At 41.0% G+C, this 20,396-nt stretch overlaps 1 protein-coding gene across 5 annotated transcripts in view; it reads left to right on the top strand.

Annotated features, from left to right (window-relative positions):
• The window catches only part of relch (RAB11 binding and LisH domain, coiled-coil and HEAT repeat containing), a 35,208-nt gene that overhangs the window by 11,350 nt on the left and 3,462 nt on the right, over nucleotides 1–20,396 (top strand). Inside the window, exons 4-29 of one of the 5 annotated variants that reach the window (XM_071485443.1) lie at nucleotides 100–155; nucleotides 312–425; nucleotides 710–904; nucleotides 1,064–1,158; nucleotides 1,717–1,858; nucleotides 2,000–2,157; nucleotides 3,688–3,763; nucleotides 3,848–3,943; nucleotides 4,935–4,958; nucleotides 8,695–8,807; nucleotides 8,962–9,052; nucleotides 9,956–10,027; nucleotides 10,137–10,277; nucleotides 10,380–10,544; nucleotides 10,733–10,880; nucleotides 11,076–11,232; nucleotides 11,405–11,528; nucleotides 12,208–12,256; nucleotides 12,959–13,038; nucleotides 13,580–13,686; nucleotides 13,816–13,915; nucleotides 16,278–16,360; nucleotides 17,859–17,922; nucleotides 18,022–18,160; nucleotides 18,261–18,377; nucleotides 19,962–20,050. In XM_071485443.1, the coding sequence (XP_071341544.1) occupies nucleotides 100–155; nucleotides 312–425; nucleotides 710–904; nucleotides 1,064–1,158; nucleotides 1,717–1,858; nucleotides 2,000–2,157; nucleotides 3,688–3,763; nucleotides 3,848–3,943; nucleotides 4,935–4,958; nucleotides 8,695–8,807; nucleotides 8,962–9,052; nucleotides 9,956–10,027; nucleotides 10,137–10,277; nucleotides 10,380–10,544; nucleotides 10,733–10,880; nucleotides 11,076–11,232; nucleotides 11,405–11,528; nucleotides 12,208–12,256; nucleotides 12,959–13,038; nucleotides 13,580–13,686; nucleotides 13,816–13,915; nucleotides 16,278–16,360; nucleotides 17,859–17,922; nucleotides 18,022–18,160; nucleotides 18,261–18,377; nucleotides 19,962–20,050 (2,795 nt within the window). Of the gene's footprint in view, nucleotides 1–99; nucleotides 156–311; nucleotides 426–709; nucleotides 905–1,063; nucleotides 1,159–1,716; nucleotides 1,859–1,999; nucleotides 2,158–3,687; nucleotides 3,764–3,847; nucleotides 3,944–4,934; nucleotides 4,959–8,694; nucleotides 8,808–8,961; nucleotides 9,053–9,955; nucleotides 10,028–10,136; nucleotides 10,278–10,379; nucleotides 10,545–10,732; nucleotides 10,881–11,075; nucleotides 11,233–11,404; nucleotides 11,529–12,207; nucleotides 12,257–12,958; nucleotides 13,039–13,579; nucleotides 13,687–13,815; nucleotides 13,916–15,482; nucleotides 15,566–16,277; nucleotides 16,361–17,858; nucleotides 17,923–18,021; nucleotides 18,161–18,260; nucleotides 18,378–19,961; nucleotides 20,051–20,396 lie in introns of all 5 variants that reach the window. The other 4 variants (XM_071485442.1, XR_011691892.1, XM_071485445.1 and 1 more) reach the window with 4 other exon arrangements.

Raw genomic sequence — 20,396 nt, 5'->3', positions numbered from 1 at the left:
GTTACAGCTTTCTCTCTTTCTGTTTCAAAGAGAATTACTTTAGTTGAATGACGCTCAGCATCTTTTCAAACTCATCCAATATTTTCTCAATTTCCTCAGAGAGCGAAGTGCCCTCTCAGGAGAGAAAAAACTTCAAGTCAAGTCCTGAAATTCAGGTGGGGAATTTTTTAAGTGCTGAAAATCTTGTATTTCTTGCATCCTGTCAAATGAATCAAAAGATTACATGTGTTCATTTAAACCCCTGTGAAGATGTCACTGCTAGGCCTTGAGTAAAAGATTTTACAGCTTTTCTTTCTACCTCTCTACCTCAGGAGCCTATACGTCCACTGGAGAAAAGAGCCTTAAACTTCCTTGTGAATGAATATTTATTAAAAAACGAATACAAACTCTCATCCATCACCTTCTCTGATGAAAACGATGATCAGGTAAAGATTATATATCGTATATATATAAATATATATAGTTTATTTCTGCCTACTTTTCAGTACAAAGTTTTCAGTCCTGATGCAAAATAAGAGCTATTAGACTTGCATGAGGGCACTGTCTAAGAGCTGTAGTAGGGTCATGTGACCATAAATGAATTCAACAATTGGGATCAGCTGTCCTGTTCTGAGCTTGCATCATGTCCTGCTTTATGTACGCAGAAGACACCCCCACTTCTGCCATATCATTGCACTGGTTACTTATTTAATTTTCTATTTGTTTCCAGGACTTTGAGTTGTGGGATGATGTCGGCCTTAACATCCCCAAACCCCCAGACCTATTACAGCTCTACAGGAACTGTGGCACCCCCCTCCCTTCACCTCGGGCCACAGCTGATGTGTCGGTAGGGGTGGATTTTGGCGATCTTCCAGGAAACTGCATCACCCAAGATCCCCCAAAGAAGCCTGACCTCTCACAGCAGGTATATACCAGCACCGTCTAAATTGGTCACAAATGGCCTACGATTATTCTTTGTCAAAAACACAAAGTTTAGTACAGTTTGAATATCTATTTTTGCACATTATGTCCATCATGGTCTGAGGTTATAAAGTGTCTTTTTAATCTTTTTCTTCCTCTGTAGCAACAAACAGAAGTCGTGCAGGAGTTGGAGTACCAGATCGGCCTCCTCAACAATGAGAAGCAGAGCCTAGCTGAGCAAATCAAGAAACTGCAGAGGTGTGCGTGTGTGTGCGTGTGTGCGTGTGCACATGCATGAGTACATATTTGTGTTCATATACTAGTAAGTCAGTCTGTATATAAGACTGGCTGGGACACTGCCTACAGTTGTGCTACATATTTTATTAATCATATGACCACTAATAGCATGCCACGGTGCTGACATGGTTTCCTCTACCCATACAGCATTTAAGTGCCAACCCAACAAGAACACTCACCACTACATCTATAAATTCATCCATAAAAATCCAGAAATGTTTCTCTTGCGACCTAAACTGTGCAAGAATATGGTTCCTCCAAACACCACTGTTGCATGTAAATTACAGAGGAATCCCTGTTCTGATACATATATAGAATTTATTTTCCTTTCATGTGGGATCTTTATTTGCCATGATTTAGATTCAGACAAATTTACTTTACCGCCATACAAAAATGTTTTTACAGGACTGTTCTAACACTACTTCTGGATGGTGGGCCTTTGTTGTACTGACTTGATACTTCACTAATAAAAAATATGTAGTGGTTTTGACAGGCACTTTTGTTTCCTCTTCCTCACAGTGAGATTCAGACACTGAAAAGGACTGTCTCTTCTCCACCTCCGGCCACTCTTGACCTTGGCTCCCAGAATACATCCTCTTCCACCACCACCACCACCACCACCACCACCACCACTACTTCCTCCACTGACCCCATTTCTGTGGTAGGTGGTTTGATTTGAATATGCAGTGCCCACATTTGAAAAAGTGATAGAAAGACAACAAAACATTCAAATGATTCTAATGTATTTTCACATTTGTTGCTGGACTTTGACAGAACTAACTTAATGTTGTCTCATCCTCAGCCTCCTACAGATAATGGCCAGTATCTCGATATCCGAGGGGTTTCAGAGCCTGAAGCTGACCCAGACCCACCCTCTACTCAGAACACATCACATTCCCACTCACAGTCCCACAATAAGCTTAAGAGTAGGCCTCCTGTCCAGTTTGATAAACCGAACAGGTAAGTAGAAAGTCAGGCATACAAGGAACATGGACAAAAAGAGAATATATCAGAATCAGAATCAGAATCAGAATCAGTTTTATTGCCAAGTATGTTTTCACATACGAGGAATTTTTTCTGGTGATTGGTGCAATTGAGGATCGGGGGGATCAGCAACAGTGGGGCTCTCTAGCCTTGTTGATGAGGCTAATAGCAGATGGGAAGAAGCTATTTTTGTGGCGAGAGGTTTTGGTCCTGAAGGACCGCAGCCTCCTGCCAGAGGGGAGTGACTCAAAGAGTTTGTGTCCAGGGTGGGAGGAGTCAGCTACAATCTTCCTTGCACGCCTCAAAGTCCTTGAGGCGTACAGGTCCTGGAGGGATGGAAGATTGCAGCCAATCACCTTTTCCGCAGAGTGGATGATACGCTGCAGTCTGTTATTGTCCCTCTCTGTGGCAGCAGCGTACCAGATGGTGATGGAGGAGGTGAGGATGGACTCAATGATGGAGGTGTAGAAGTTCACCATCATAGTCCTTGGCAGGTTGAACTTCTTCAACTGCCTCAGGAAATACATCCTCTGCTGAGCTTTTTTGATGAGGGAGCTGATGTTCAGCTCCCACTTGAGATCCTCTGTGATGGTGGTTCCCAAGAAGCGGAAATGCTCCACGGTAGCGATGGGGGAGTCGCACAGGGTGATCGGGGTGGGTGGGGCTGAGCTCTTCCTGAAGTCCACTATCATCTCCACTATCTTCAGAGCGTTAAGCTCTAGGTTGTTCTGCCTGCACCAGGTCACCAGACAGTCAGTCTCCCACCTGTAGGCAGACTCATCACATATATGTGTTCAACATGAATGCTGTCTATGATAAAAAAAAAATCTGTATATGCTTCCTGCATGAAATCGTATAAATGTGCTGTAGAAAATGACAGTCCTTGTGTCAATTATTGTCTGTGAATTGCTTGACATTTTAGGGTAAGAAAGTAGATTTAATCCTTTAGTAGTAGTTACTAAACTTTACCACTAGATGGAGGTAGTTAACAGACTATGTAGCTACAACTCAGGCGAGTTGCTGCCCTCCTGAGGAAAAATGTAATAGAAAAATGTTTTTGGCACTTGGCACTTTTTATTTCCACAGAACATATAGGAGTCCCACTACGAATTTAACTTTTGACTTTTAGTCATGCACAGATATTTCTTACCACTATCTCGCCCGTGCTGTAGTATGTTTAGTGTTGAAACTAGTGAATAATCTCCAATGGAACACTGTGTTTCCCATTTACACTCATATATTTTACCTTGAAAATGTCTTATTCATGGACACTTCCTTAAATTGACTGCCAGTAATACAGTTAGTCATCAGCTGCTATTGAACAGACACCAGTGCTGCTATAATGTCTTGTCACCAAAATACATCAGCCAAACTCTTTTTATCCCACTGAACTTCACAGTGATTACATGGGAGAGTGGCAGCACAGAGCTCTCAGGGAAATCTCCAGAGCTCTTGTGAAGTACAAATTAAGTGACTGTTTTTTTGTCTCTGGTTGCGGTGTCTCAGGAAGTTATCCCCAGCCTTCCAGCAAGCCCTGCTGTCCTTCTGCAGAATGTGCTCTGACAGCCGCCTGGGAGCAGAGGTCAGCGCACACTCTTTCTTACATGTAGACATAAAAACAGTACATGTATGACAATGCAGTATATCATGCCCCTCTCTTTTCCAGGTGTCTCGTATAGCAGACAGCGAGGAGAGCGTGATGTTAATGCTGGGCCGCTGTCTCCCTCACATCGTCCCCAATGTCCTTCTTGCTAAACGAGAGGTAACCCCTCCTCTTCTGCTCCCCTTGCTCCTCTTCTCCTCCCTGTATCCCCTTCATTGTTGTCATCATCACAGGCTTCTTCTCTTAGTGTCCAATAGATACACACACAGCAGCAAGAAAAAGCAGGGGGAAAATTTAGGGAGAACTGCAGAGAGTACAGTCATCTTCACCGTATACATTTGTATCAAAACCATGCCTTTGTAGATGGGAATTGAACTAAGTCCACAAAACATTAGTGTAATGGTTAAAGGTGGTATGTGTTGCATGATTTGTCAGTGTATTTAATTTTGATACCTCAGCAAATTAATGTCAAGGTAAGATATCTCAACACTGTTATCATCTATACTGTCAGTTGAGTCCCTGATGTTGCATCTGTAGTCAGAATTTTTGTCTTTGCAGCTCTTGCTTGAGTGGATGACCATGTCGAAAGTATTTTTTCTGTTGGTGATTCACCCATTTCACCATCTGCTATTGTGAGAAAGGTTTTGTTCTGTTTGCATTAAAAGAACACCACCCTGTTCTTTGGTTTGTGCCACAAGGCATTCCCAAAATTTAGCTAACATGCAATGTAGTGTTACACACAGTGTAAAGGCTGCCACTGTTCTCGGCGATGCTTTAATTTCAGTGATTGGTGGTTTGTTTATTATGATCGTACTAATGTCTCAAACCTAATAAGTAATTCTGCACTTAGCATTGCAGATTTGACTGCACCCTCTGCCAGCTAGCTCTATGAATAAAGAGCTCGTTAGAAGATTTAAACATTGACTTTTGTAACCTGCAAACATCCAGCTGACTTGTGTCTATCTATTGCCTGGAAATCTCACCTTCTTTTATGATGGTGTTTGTTTTTACCAGCGTCAACATCATTTCTCCTCTACTGTTTTTGTCCCCCACTCACGTTTGCTGTCCTTTTTGCCTTCACTGGTTTTATTTTTATTCTTCTCTTTTCGTCTCACTCATTCTCTCACTCTCATGCATGCCTCTCTTCTAGAGAATGGTTGCACATCTTTGCCAGGTGAGTCTTTCACGCACTCATCTGCATGGTTCTCACATGACCTGTAGACTAAACTTATGTAACTAATGCCCAGCTCCTGTTGGCTACAACTGTTGTCACTTAGGCTCTGGCTGAATTTTTCTTTTTTTTTTCTTTTTTTTTTTAAATTAGCAATTGCTCTGTCATTTCTGGAAACTGCTAATGACTGTTGTTATGCTATCTTGCATTGTTACAAAAGAAAATATGAAAATTGATTTGTAGCCAAACTAACATGCAATGATAGCCTAAGATATACAGTTTTAGCCTTAGGTGGGTCATGTACTGTACGTCTCTTAAACCCAGCGTATCTTAATCCTTTTCTTATTGGTTCCTTGTCTGTTTTATTTGCTGCAGCACTAATCACATTTTATTTTAGTTATTTTAATGAAACGTTTTCTAGCAACCTATTAAAAAGTTGCTGTATGCTATATTCTTATGGCTAAATATAACCAAAGAAATTTGCTTTTTAAGACCTTGATTTGAGGTGCGCAGTGATTCCAGGTAACTAAATGAAAAAAAAAAATCTTTCTCCCTAGAAGTGTGGAGGAAGATGTTTGCTTTTGTTTTCACAAGCTGAATGTTAATTTCTTCTGAAGAATGAAGAGGATGGAGATTTTAAAAATACATTAGGCATTAACAAGCTATTACCCCTTGCAAGCTATGGCGCTGACACCTGAACAGGTGTTCTGTCTACATGTAACAGCTTGCATGCATTTTGTGTCTGTGTGTGTCCATGTGTGTGCAAATGTGCTTGGATTTTGCACACAAAGTGTTGAAACATGACACAAGACATTAAATGGAGTGTTTGAACGAGGTAAATCTGGTTGGAGTAGTTCTCATTCAGGCTGCTTTGCATATCACCATGGTTATGGAGTTTTAATCAACCACAGACAGTTACGGAGAACTTAATCTCTTCACAAAATCAAGATAAACAAACTGAAGGAAGAGGGCAGCAAAACAATAAAGCACAGCAGAACACCGAGGCCTCAGAGGGCTTCTTGAGTGGAGTGGACTTTGCACTGTATCCGTTATTCACCGACCATGACGCTGCATGCACACACACTTACACACATACAGCTGCTCACACTTCCATCTTGCAACATGAAGCTTTCTAACCCCACAAGCCTGGAGACACACCTTTAGTTGTTTGAATGTGACACCCACTTAAGAACAAAAGGTGTTTGACTTGAAACGGTAGAATGATGCATTGAAACTGTGCCTGCCACCTGGCTGCACTATCAGACACTGTAAATCATTAAACATTATTTTCTTCTTTAGTGTACTGTACTTTGTATAGCTCTGCATTATTTCTATTTTATTTTTTTTATGAGAAAGGCCTAATTTATAACAATTTGCTGAAGCACAGTTTTCTTAATTATGTTTAATATACATTTAAGGGTGTAAAGGATTTCCAAGAAGTGGTATCACTATAAAGAGAATAAATATAAACCATAAGGATTGACTTCCTTTTTTCTCCTGGCCAGTTTAACAGTGATCTTTAACAAACTACTGGCAAGATAAAGAACATTGAGAGTTTATCTAGGATGTTGCAAGGCAAAATATTAGGAGTTGAGGTATAACTTAAATCATAGACAAACTTAAATTTAAAACACAAACTATGCACAATAAACTGATTAAAGAATTACAGAAACCCAAACCATGGAATTTGTTTAAATAAAGAAAAGGTCTCAAAGTTTTACATTGCAATGCTTTTCAAAGTCTGGATGGATTTAAGATAAAAGAACAAGCCTAAGTCTCTACAGCCATGCTAGCAGCTCTGTGAGGCTGCTTTACAGTGGTGCTTTAAGCTAAATACTAATGGCAGCATGCTAAAATGCTCACTAAAACAATACTAACATGCTAATTGTAAGCTGGTCTAATGTTTGCCATTTCCACCATCTCAGTTTAGCATGTTAGCATGCTAATATTTGCTAATTAGCATTGAACACAGAGGGTTAAGGCTTATGGAAATTCATATGATGTTTTGATGACACTAGATATAAAGACAAAGGGTTGCCAAAGCTATTGCAGTTAATCCTGAGGGGGGACATGGAAGTGTGTACAAAATTTCATGGCAATCCTTTCAATAGTGATAAATTTCACCTCAACAACACAAATGTCAACTTCAAAGTGCTGCTAGAGGAAAAATGAGGGAATCATTAAAATAAGTAGAATACGTTGTCTGGGCACCATGGATATCTGTGCTTTGTGTCAATCAATCCAGCATATATTGTGGTATTTCACAGCATGAGTTAAAACTTTAACCTACTGGTGGCATTAGAGGAAAAGTCAGGTGATCCACAAACTGCTTATGATTCATCATTGATATTTGCCAAGTTAATTCTGGACCAAATTGGTAGACTATTTGACATTTCTTGAGCCTTGTATGGCTAAAAAAGATTGAAAAGAATAGACACGTGGAGGAGAAAAGTCTATGGATATCATTTCATGCAGGCTCTTGCACATAGCAGTCCTTGTACAGGAATCTGCAGTTGCTCTGTACTTTGAAGTAAAGCATCAGTCCTCCTGGCCTCTGGGTTTTGGCGTCATGCTGTCCACTCTACCTGCCCACAATGTTTACCCAGCACTGATGTTTAACCTCCTGAAGGAGTCTTCACATCAGAAACACAGGAGTTCACACAGAAATAGAACAGGGTCAACAAGGGTTCTGGCTTTTCAGATGTGTGGTCTTTATGAATTCCTTTATTTGTTTTATCAGGCCAGTGCTGTTGAGTCTCCAGAAATATCTCTTGTGAAGATGCGTGGTATTTTCAGAGGCCAGGACTGAACATTATTGAATGTGACAGTTAAATTTGGCTGAATTCAGTTAATTTGCAGGTTTTTGCTGCTTTTTGATGCTTGAACTGATTTGACCCATATTGGACTCATCATGTAACCACTTAAAATGACCCTCTGATACTTAAATGCCATATTTTTACTTTTTAAAAGATGGCCAACATGGCACTGACTTCAGAGTGTTGGTCCAGGATTAAGTGAGTGACTCATCACAGCCTATCTTTACCCAAGTCTTTCTGTCCAGTCCTTCTGTCCATCTAGCATTGGGGTTTTGCTCCTTCTTCCAACACTTGGCAGGAAAATATGATATCTTCCTGGAAAAAAAACAGTTTGTTTGAAAAAACATATTTTTAACTCTGTGTGCACTCTCTAATTTGGGTGTGTGTGGCGGGAATGTAGGGCTGACCACAATTTGGCCGTGGAGGCCCTGTATCAAGGGCAGCTGAGCTCTCTCCCCTCTGGCTGGAAGGCCCGTGAACTCTGTCTGAACTCAGGGATAGAGCTGTTTTAGTAGGGTAACTAGTGCTTTAGGTCTGTGTGCGTCTGTCTATATGCAGCTGTGTTCTGGGTGTGTGCATGCGCTTTTCGAGTTTCTGAAGTATGTGTCTGTAATTGTATGTGTGACTCCAAAGCCAAATGAGTCAAGGTGTAACACCAACAAGGTATTGAAGGTAAGCATGTTTTCACTGGTGTTGGCAGACTCCTGTTGGTTTTAAAGATGACCCTGTGTGTTTCTTTTTCTCTGTGACTCTCCCAGTTTCTCTCCTCTTCTTAATAAACACCTTCTCCCCCTCTGCTGTCCCCCAACTCCATTGACTTCCAGGCCTGCTTGACTGCTACCAACCACTGTGTGTTTAAACCTCACTCACAAGTAATCCAATCTGATGCCACTTCTCCCTGTCTCTCTTCTTCTCTCCTTCAGGAGTTGATTCCACTCATCTTGTGTACCGCCTGCCTTCACCCAGAGCCTAAAGAGCGAGACCAGCTCCTTCACATCCTCTTTAACCTGATCAAGAGACCAGATGATGAGCAGAGGTGTGTGTAGACAGAATAATATGCAAATAGTTTATTACATTGATAAATTTCCTACCCATATGTCATTGTTTAGCCTCAAGATAGGGAGACACACTAAAGCTTTTATCCAGCATTGTGTTCTCATATGTTTCTGTCTGTGTGTGTCTTTCAAAAGACAAATGATCTTGACGGGGTGTGTTGCATTTGCGAGGCATGTGGGTCCAACCCGTGTCGAGGCTGAACTTCTTCCTCAGTGCTGGGAGCAGGTACAGTACACAAACTGCAGGTGGCTTTGTTATTGCACATGTTGCCGCTGATTTTCACACCTGCTCCAGAAAGAAAGGCAGAACTTGTGTAAACTCTGAGCTGCAATAAGTTTTTGAAATCAACTACTCCATCTTAGACAAAAGTTAATGATTCATTTTCAGTCAAGACATTATATTTATAGATTACTAGAGAACATAAGACAGTCCTGTATGTTCATGTTTTGTTTCTGAGATTCAAGTTTAATTTTAAAAGAATGTATTCAATATTATACTTAGGTACTTAAGTGTTAGCATGACAAATGAATATTGAATCAGTATGCAATCTTTTTTTTTTTTGCCATAGATTCAGATTTTATATTATGTCGCTTTCTGTTCAGTTTTGTATTTGCTGTTGTATTTTTCTGAAGCCTTGTTAACTTTGTCACTCATGTATATTGACTTGTCAATGCAAAGGAAAAATGCTGCAAGCCCTGACTTAAAAATGTTTGTTTTTACACTTGATTGGAAAAAGATCTGTTGTGTCTTGCTTTTAGTGAACTTATCTTTCAGTGTTTTCATAATTGCATTTGGTGATACTGAAATTCGCTATTATTACCTCTATAGTGTCCCTGACTTTAATGTGATAGCAGTTTTGTTTTCATTGCCACCTGTGTCACCTCACTCACCATTTTTATGACAAAAACAATCAACTTCCATAGCAACAACAGCTGTGAGCAGTTTGGAGGCTGAGAATCTGCCTGGAAAGATAAAAAGTGGTTTCCAGAGGGTCAGCATGTTGATGATACTTGAGTTGTTTCCATTCCATGGTGGCCGTTCTGCTGTCTGCTTGTCTCCTCCCTACACCTTCTGTTCAACTATCACTTCAACATTCTTTCCTCTATGTTTTGTTGACTTCTGCTGCAGATTAACCACAAATATCCAGAGAGGAGATTGTTGGTGGCCGAGTCCTGTGGAGCCTTAGCACCATACCTGCCTGTAAGAATATCTTGTGCATACAGAATTAAAAGGGGCTGTACAGGAATATAGATAAATAAAATATAAATGAATTATTTGTCTGTGTCTGTCTTACTCTCTGTCTCTGCAGAAGGAGATCCGTAGCTCCCTGGTGCTGTCCATGTTGCAGCAGATGCTTACTGAGGATAAGGCTGACATGGTCAGAGAAGCTGTGGTCAAGAGTCTGGGTATTATCATGGGCTACATAGATGACCCTGACAAGTACTCCCAAGTAAGTGTGTTTGGAGGGGAACCTTTGTAAGAATATTACCAGTGTATATGTTTGTGGGTGAGTCTTCATACCTGACTTCTGTGTACTTGTGTGTTCTTCCAGGGTTTTGAGCTGATGCTGCTATCCCTCGGGGACCCGTCAGAGCGGGTGGTCAGTGCAGTCCACCAGGTCTTTATTCCTGCCTTTGCTGCCTGGACCACGGAGTTGGGGAGCCTGCAAACTGCACTCATCCCTTCTCTGTTGGCACGTATAGAGAAACTACTTATGGTACGAGCCTGCGTTTTGACATTTCATTCTTTAGTTTACATACAGTACATGTATGTATGTGTGCATGCCTGTAATTTCCAGGCTACAGATCTTGGAACTATGCATGAAATAAACTGTGCCACCTCACTTTTGCTCTCTTTATTTCTCTCCTCCTGGTTCCTACCCTCTGTACCTCTCCCTTTCTGTAGCAAGGAGAACATAGTCTGGATGAACACAAGTTACATGTGTTCCTGTCGGCCCTGCAGTCTCTCATCCCTCCTCTGTTTGCTGTGGTGCTTCAGAATGCACCTTTCACCAGCAGGGCTAAACTCCACGGAGACATACCTGCAATAGAAGGTAGAACAATTGCACATATACACACAAAAGTCATATGGAAGTCAAGTAGAAGAGAAAAATCCTAAAATTAAATATTCTTCAGATTCCAACCATGTAACATTCATACATTTTCTCCTGGATTATGGTTTATTTTTGTTTGTATTATTAAAGCAGGACATTTTTTCAGGGTTTATATTCTGATCCTCTATCTTGCAGTGACACGGTTCCCCAGGCCAGCATCTCCCCTCCAGGATGTAGCTACCATCATAGGCAGCAGGGAGATGCTGAGTGCCCTCCTGCTACTCTATGACCACCAGCTAGAGCATGAAGGAACCACTGGCTGGGACAGCCTCTTATGGGTGGTCAATCAGCTGTGAGAAACTTACACGTTTAGATACATGTATAAAGACAGTTAAAAATGTATTGAAGAAGATACATGTGTGCTCAATGCAAACACAGCCACATAGTTAATGTTTGTACATCATCACAAAAACATACACAAATATGGACACATACTGATTTCCATCTGTCTGTTCTGTCTCCAGCCTTCCTCAGCTCATAGAAATTGTGGGTCGGATCAATGTGACATCATCAACCTGTGTCCATGAGTTCTCCCGCTTCTTCTGGAGGTTCTGTCGCACCTTTGGAAAGATCTTCACTAACACTAAGGTAAAGCCATGTGTCTTATTAAAGGTACATATTCTGCTGAGGATACTAGTTGGACTAGTTGCTCAGTTTATTTTATCTCAGTCTTGCCTCCCCAGCTGAACATCCAAACAGAGCACATAAATTTCACTTTTAAATTGCTGTATACCTAAGTTCTCATTTGTTAGTGCACTGTTATTTTAACCTGAGTCTAAATTCCAGGTGTAAAATTTGGGGACTGTTTTGTTCCCTGATAAAAATGTAGCACCATAGCATGCACACTACTTTTTGGTTTAAAAAAAAATCTCACAAAGCAATCCTTCAGTTTCGCTCCTAAAATGATCAAAGTGTACAGTACACTGTAGCAACACTACATGTGTCAATGATGATTCAAAATGCTGATTGTCTTAAATATTTGTGTTGCGTGATAGGAGTAATGAATGAGTCAATGAGTCTGATGTCAAACACAGCTGTACAGACTTTTAAGTCATGATCAAAGACTGGACTCAACATTTATCAGGAGTTCACTGTGAGTCCACAGGCAGTGGTGCCCATTGTGCCTTTCTCTGACTTTCTACAGATTTCCATCAAAAATCCATGTGATGCACTGAAGATAATCCTTTACACTAAATGTCAATGATATTTATAAATCAGTGGCAACGAATGGCAGTAACTTGTTTATTCATCCTCATGACCTTTTCAGGTTAAACCACAGTTCCAGGAGATTCTCCGACTTTCTGAAGAGAACGTTGGTAAGGACAGCGTTAACATACACACATACACACAGAGGTACAAGTGTTCTGTCTGGAGAATGTTTGTTAGATGGAGTTCAGACACTGTTGATGTAAACAAGCTATTTGGAGTCAGTTCTGGGTGTTCCCCTCTTTTTCTTTTTGAATTCCGGACATGTTTTCTGTAGTTGTAAGAGGTGCTTGGTCTCATCTTGCTGCCAAGTGATTTAGCTTTGGTATTGTGGCCATTTATGAAATGTGTTTTGTATTGAGGTCCAGTCTATGTCTAGATCATCACAAGCTTTGATTGCAATTGTCCTTTTCAGTAGATCTTTGTAAAACCACAACTTGATGTATGCTGTAGATATCATCTGTTATGCACCCAATTACAGTAACAAATACTGAATTAACTGGGCAAAAACAGATGATGGTAATTCACATCACATGGCACAGCTGTAATCGTTTTCAATAACAGAAAAGTAGTGAGAGAAGAGTGTGAATGTTAAGTCTTGACCCAAAATTGTACAGACAGGAAAATGTCCATTTCAGAAAAGCAGTAGTATCAATAGACCATAATGCAATGCAGCAACAAGATTTTAAAGGTTATGGCTTGATGCAGAAAAATGGAAAACAATTTTAGAAAATTCAATAGCTGCAATTGAATTTTGGACAGTTGTTCATTCTCATTTGACCAAACTTCTTCTCGTTTTGTTCCTCGTTCAGATGCTTCAGCAGGGAACGGTATTCTCACTAAAGCCACCGTCCCTATCTATGCCACCGGAGTGCTGACATGCTATAACCAGGTAACTTAATAGCCTCAGCCCAAGAGTAGCTGACTTGAAAACACCTGAGGAGAACACTTGAAGTGGATTTATCTTAAGAATCATACCTTGTATTTTTTCTTTTTTTTTTTTTTTGCCTTGTTTTACTTTTTATTTCCTGTGTGGTGTTGTGTGTTGTTGTTTATTATTATTTTCTTATCTATGAGTTTGGACCACATTACACTTTAGATTATTGTTCCTTTTCACGGGAAAAAAAAAATCACTCCAAATCACATCAAGCTGCCATGTTTTTTTGTTTGTTTTTGGTTCATAAAATGATGCAGCACATGGAAAATGTAGCAGAGTGTGAGAGTGTTATTTTTTGTTTTAACTTTCAGCACAACATGTCAACCGAACTGTTTAGAGCAGCCCAATTCAACTCGTAGAAAATGATAAAAGATGTCCCAAAATACACTAACTGATCTGTAGAAAATTACATACACTTGCACATATTAAAGTGCCAGTGAATGTCTTTGTTGCCCACATGACGTAACTGAGTCAACATGCTCTCATTTCCTTAAAGGAGGAGGATCGCAAGTTGTTGGTTGGCTTCCTAGAGGATGTTATGACAACTCTGTCACTGTCCCATGCACCTCTCGACAGCCTGAAGGCCTCCTTTGTAGAGCTTGGGTAAGACACACACACAGACACACACACACACGGATATTGTAGATTTATCATAGATTTTATGACTTATAACACATAGTCGCTGGTTGGCAGTTGCCACAATACCACTATTTATGTTTTACTCTGTTTCAGTGCCAACCCAGTCTACCATGAACTGCTGCTGACTGTTCTCTGGTATGGTGTTGTCCATACTTCTGCACTGGTCCGGTGTACAGCAGCACGGATGTTTGAGGTACAAAACACACACACGAACACACAGATAGTGTATTGGACCAATCCCATTTTTGATCAGATGTTATTTTTTATAAATACTACCTACAATGTGTCATTGTTGATACATTTGCTCTTTTTTATATTTTTAATAAAACATAAGAATAAGTGGCTGTACCTGTGCTACACAGTGTACACTAATTATTACAGTTATGGTTGAATGGTAATTCAGATTAATTTGTTTTTAATTGCAACTTTTTTTTTTTTGTATCCTATTAACAGCCTTTTGAATTTTGTAACAGAATGATTGTAATACATCATAAATGAAATTCCATGTACTGTATTGGTGAGCTAAAATTGTCCTATGCAGTTATACACAATCGTGTAGTTCTACGTTATAGATGCTATTTTCATGTTTACCTATGTGCTGTACGTGTGCTAGCTCTGCTTGCTATTGCTGCTGTTCAACACGCATTTAATATTTAGCTATTCTGTCTTATGAGTGTGAATAAAGACACCTATAGTTTATCAGCACCCTGGTTTCAACTGTATGGCTAGACCCTTTACATTAGACCTTTCACTGTGCACTGGTCTCAGAAGTGACTACACAAATATCTGCTGCATGTCAGAGAGGGAAAAGTCAGCCTGGCAGTGTATTTAAAAGAGTTCAAGGCCTGTTCCTTTTCAGTGTTGTTGGAAAGTGTAATTTAATCAGAAATGTTTTCTTGGGAATATTTTCTTTACTGTTCTGAGTATTTCAGGTCTTGTGGAAATATAATACTACTATTATTTATAAAGGGAGATGACCATTTCCCTGTTTTCTTCCTTGTGATTTAATTCCACTGAGTGTATTTTTTTAAGCTGGGTTCCCAAGGCAAAAGTCCTGGCCTAAACCATTGGAAACAGCCATAGCAAACCACATCTCCCTGTCGCTTGAGTTCTGTGCACACTTTAAGGTCAAATGTTCTCTAGACACAGCAGTAGAACTGGGCCTACATTGACCAAAACTTGGGGAAGGAGGAGTGGTAGGCTGTATTCATGTTCCCCCTGTTTTGTGAAGTACTTTCCCTTTCCCAACACACCTCACTGTCACCATTCCATAGTGTATAGCTGTCCACCATTGTCAAACCTGTGGGTTGGAAGGTGGACCTCTACCGCAGATCCCAGATCAGATTAGTTCAAGCGAATGAAATGATAATCTGACCTGGGGTCTGTGGAAAGATCCCACAGCTTTATGCTCACCATACTGTAAAAGTACTTGTGCAGTTTAGCTATGTTGGCTTTGCCATTACTTCTGCATATCTGCGTGTGCATGTGTGTGCGCGTTTGTGTGCGCGTGTGAATGTGTGTGTACACACGCTTGCTTGATACATGCAGTGCCGTTCCGTGCCTTGCAGCTATGGTTCTTGTCATTGTATATCACTTTCTTCCTTCTTTTTGTGTTTGTTTTTCTTTTCCCCTCCCTTTCTGTTTTGCTTTTTGTTTTGTTTTTTTCTTTCCTCTCTATCTATTGGCGGTGTTGCTCGCTCTTGTCCCAATGCCCCGCCCACCTCTGTGACATCACGGCTGGCTCTGTCCAATCCGATCAGCTGCTGGTGAAGGGGGTGAATGAGACGCTGGTAGCTCAGAGAGTGGTGCCGGCTCTCATCACACTGTCCTCCGACCCTGAAATGTAAGTGGAACATCAACAACAACGATAAACCGCGCCGCGTCTCTCTCCCCCCTTCTCTTTGCCACCTGAGAACTATCACACTGGAGTCTCTACCTGCCAGGAGCAAATTCAGCACAAAACAAACTTGTGAAAAATACATTGATGTATTTTGATATTGAGTTTATTTTCAGATTCTCCCATTAGTTCCAAGATTTACAGACATAGCCAATTGCCTTAGTTTTTAGTAGTTTGGAATTGCTCCTGTTTAGGTTTAGGCTGTGCCATGGGGTGGTTCATCAGCATAACCACTGTCAACACTAACACTGCATGTCAGCGTCATCAATCTGCAACACTAATCCATGCCAGCTCTTGTTGCCTCATCAGTCTGCAACACTAACCAGTCCTCAGCCAGATTGATGTGTGTGCACATTGCCGGCATGCAGCAATAGCACAATCCCAGCATGCTCCTCTGTAAACCGTCCCCCTCTTCCTCTTCCTTCCCACCTCACCCCATCGAAGCAGGGCCCCTCCTCCTGACCGACCCATCAGCTAGCGGTTGGTTATCTTTTCCCGTCAGTCTATTTCTCTCTGTCTCTACTCTATCATCCCCCCCTATCTTTCCCCCCGTTTTCACCTCTCTACTGCCTCCCTCTATTCCCTTCCTCCTCCTGTCTCTGTATCCTCCCACCCTGCCTCTCCCTCTCTCTCATCCTGCTGTGTGGTGGGTTTGCAGTTGGTTCTCCGAGGCATGAGTGAAGCATTAGTAGATCGCCGGGCGGCTCCGGCCCTTATAACTCTGTGCAGTGGGCCTGAATTGTGAGTCAATCGACACAAGAAAACCTCTCTTAAACATTGTCATTTTGTGGGCTGCAACCTTACAGTGTGAAGCAATGTCTGTGTAGAAATCTGTCTCACTGAGCTTGAATGGGCACAAAAAAAACAAAAAAAAAACCTTGTGACCATGTGGCACCAAAACCCTTCAGTGCACTGGAAAATTTAGCTAACGTGGCAGCTTCTTTAACCGCCACGAAAGTTCACTGGTAGAGGAAGTAAAGCCTGAAGACCTTTGTGCCTCTTCCTGTATCCTGTCATCAATACACACTGATCAGGAGCCAGAGTGTCTGTCTAAATATAAGTTGGGTGAATACTTAAATTTCCTTTGTTCAGTCCTGTGGGACATATTTGTCCTTTTCATCGCAGTATAAACAGGGCACAGTGCTCTTAGCCATGGTTTAGATAGCAATTCAAGGAATAAAAAGAAAACCCTTTCTAGCTGCCACTGTACGCCCATCTCTGTGTTTGTGATTAGACACAATGATGCAATTAGTGGTGACACTGTTGGAATGCAGCCCCTTTTCATCTCATCATTTTCTGAAATACACATGTTGATGGGTACACGCTTGTCCCCAACTTGTATATTCAAAATATATTTATTTTAAAATCTTAACACATATTTTATATGATTTTATATATCTTTCACACACTTTCTGTGTCCACGATCACAAGACTATAATGCTTAGAGACATAATGAGAAATTAGTTTTGCCTGCTCTGACTGACAGTGAAATGATTATCTAATATCTCCCTACCTACACCTTATTAACCTGGCTTGTTGCAGTTCATATTAACCATTGATTATTGACAGATGTTTTTAAGACGCAATCTGCCCAATCAAAAATGGACTTACTAGATCAGCTAAACAGTCAGAGGTATTGGTGTATAAAGAAAAGCCCAACTTGTGGCTGTTATATTGGAAGCATTGATGTCCTGTAATTTGCAGTGACAGTTCAATTTGTCTAAATTTTACACCCTCAATGTTAATTTAGGCAGAATGCAGAGCTTCAGCTGCCAGTGCAGTCATCACCGTGGTTACTCTGTGTCACTACAATGTAATCACTATATATATATATTTTTTTTAAAACCTAGAGCATGCCTTAAATGAAAAAGTAATATTTCTTTGTGGTTTTAGTCTGGATGCTGAATGGGCACTAGATCTGCCATTGTAATAGAAAATCCATTACATAATGGATCATTTCAGTCAGTATTTGAATCAGTTGGTAGCATTGTTTTAAAGTCTGAAAATAGCCCCAGGAAAGCTAATTGGTGTGTCTATTAGCAAAAGTTGTCTTAATGTGTTTAAAACCCAGCAGTCTGGCAATTCAAACATTTTAGAATAAATCTTGCAATTATTTGTACATTGCGTTTGACTTGTTCAGATTATTGTAATTGTAAGGGAGAACATGGAGAAGACCTGAAAGACTGGAACAGTGACTATGAATGGTAAAACCACTGTCTTGCTCTCCTGCTGATTTTAGCTCAGTGAGGATATCCACTATTCCTGCCTTTGGCACCATCATGGAGACTGTCACACAAAAAGAGGTAGGAAACAGTGAATGTCAATATGCATGCAATTTTAATCAATAACTTTACACATCTTAAAACGTATGAACGACTGTGGCTTTCTGTTTTTATGTGTAGCTGCTGGAGCGTGTAAAAATGCAGCTGGCATCGTTCCTAGAGGACCCTCAGTACCAAGATCAGCACTCTTTGCACATGGAAATTATCAGGACATTTGGAAGAGTTGGACCTAATGCAGAGCCACGCTTCAGAGACGAGTGTACGTAATAGATAATAATGTTGCCATTGTTCAACCAGCTTGACATTTTGTCTCTGCCCCTCATGTGATCTTCATGTGCACTTGTGCAATTTTCCTCTAGTCGTGCTCCCACATCTTCACAAGCTGGCGCTGGCTAACAACAGCCAGGCAGTGGAGAACAAGAGGATTGACATCGCCACCCAGCTGTTTGAGGCCTACAGCGCCCTCTCCTGCTGCTGTATCCTTCATGCTTAATGGTTTATGTAAATTAGGACATGTACTGGTCATCCTGGATTTATTTTTTATGAGGGGACTTTTATCTGTAGGCTTAACACTTTCCATATACTGCTACTTGCAGCAGTCAACGTTGTAAAAACCAGGGGGAAAATGTGTAGTCCATATTTTCTTAGTAGTCGGCTCACTCATAACTACTGCACTGTATGTATTTCCAAAGGAGTTACAAGAAGTCTGTGACAGTGTTGGCTCAGGTTCAGGGTTAACTGTTGTAGCAGTGAGTCAGTGAGGAGGCCGTTAGAATAACCGGTCAAATGCTAGCTGCACTGGTCACATGTACTCTGGAACATGCCCGTGTAACTGGTACGTATCTGCATGGCCTCAGTGTGTGAGTGTGTGGTTCAGTGTGTGTGTTGGCAGAGTTTGCCTGTCATTTGGCAGGAGGAGAAAGGGAAAATAAGCTCCCTCCATTTTGGGGCTAGGGGTAATTACAGGGTTACTTAAGCAAAGGAAAGGATGAGAGCAGGAGAAAGAGCGTGAGAGGAGGAGAGGACTGAACATCAACTTCAATCCTTAGTAACAGTCCACAGGATAGGTCTTACATTTACATTACCTCTGCTCTGTCTCTGTCATCCTTCCTCCTCTGGGATTCTTTTTTTCTCTTGCTATTTCTTTTTTCTCACACTCCTGTCCCTCTCTCCGCTGCGTCTCTCCTCTGTCAACCCCACTCTGCCCAAAACGCACACACATTCAAAGAAGACAGCTGGTCTGGGGTTCATTCCTGTGGATCTTTGTCAGGCTGTGATTTCACAGTTCAGTAGTGTCCAGGAGGTATAGCCCTAACCTCAGAGGCTTTACCTCCCACTGCACGTCTTTTTCTTGTAATCAGTGTGACCGGCTCTGAAATTCTACATTACCATCTGTAAAAGCATAGACTCCTTCACTCTGTGTCCCTTACAGCTCAGCTGGCTGTGATAGGTGGCAGAACTCATGCAGTAGCATTAAAGACAAGAGTAGTGTTGTGCTCAAAAGTTTGTGTCACCTCTTTTTTTAAGAATATTTATACAGTAAAGTAAATATTGGAAAATCAGATGTGTTTTTAGCCACTTTTTTTTCCTCAATATTTTGATTTATTCTGAAGTAAACTCCACCCATCTGGTAATTCCTGGAAACACTATTCGAACTGTATCTGTAACTGCTTGGCCTTGAAAGCACAAGCTTTTTAGTTTATATGTCTATACATGTAGTGAGAAAAACAAGAAAGTCTGGATAGATAAGGCATTACTTCTCCACTCTGGGAATAACACGCAAGTGGATTATTACAATTAACATAAAGGGTTTTGTTTTTACTAAAAACATTTTTCTCTTATAGCACCCATCAGCTTTGTTAATCCATATATTCAGCTATGTTCAGTCCAAATAGGTTGGTTTTACTTCATTATTTTCATTCCCACATTTGTCTTACTTTAAAATGAGTACCCATATTTGGCTTTATGGAACCTGCATGGCAGCCTAGATAATGACAAGTTACACTTCTGTGGTCGTGCAAGGTTTTCCACTCCTTTCCACTCCTTAACTTCCTGCACAGTCATTTCTGAGGAGGTGATGGTCAACCACTTCCTCCCTGGCCTCAGGTGTCTCCGCACCGACATGGAGCAGCTCTCTCCTGAGCACGAGGTCAGAGGACACACAGACATGGACGCACTCTCGCATACACAGCGGGGATTACACTTAACGAGACTCTATCTAAGATGCACACATGCATACGCAAATACTGTATCCCGTCTGCGTACTCACACACTGATTGGCCAGACTGTCGCCTTCTTTCTATCTCTTACTGCCTCGAGATAATGGTAAAGACAGACAGTCTGACTCTTCACCTCTTTCTCAGACACACTCATACGCACACCTCTACCATATTTATTTATTTGTGTCTGTGAATCTCACGCGATGCATTTCATGTGAGCATTTTCCCAAGGTGACTAACAATCAGCTGACTCTTTCCCTCTCTGCACATCCGCTC

Source organism: Trachinotus anak, unplaced genomic scaffold (genome assembly GCF_046630095.1).
Source record: "Trachinotus anak isolate AG129_WGS33_773 ecotype Australia unplaced genomic scaffold, CSIRO_AGI_Tana_v1 ptg000009l, whole genome shotgun sequence".
Lineage (NCBI taxonomy): Eukaryota > Metazoa > Chordata > Actinopteri > Carangiformes > Carangidae > Trachinotus > Trachinotus anak.
Note: the sequence above shows the minus strand (reverse complement) of the source record. Positions and strands in the feature narration are given on the sequence as shown.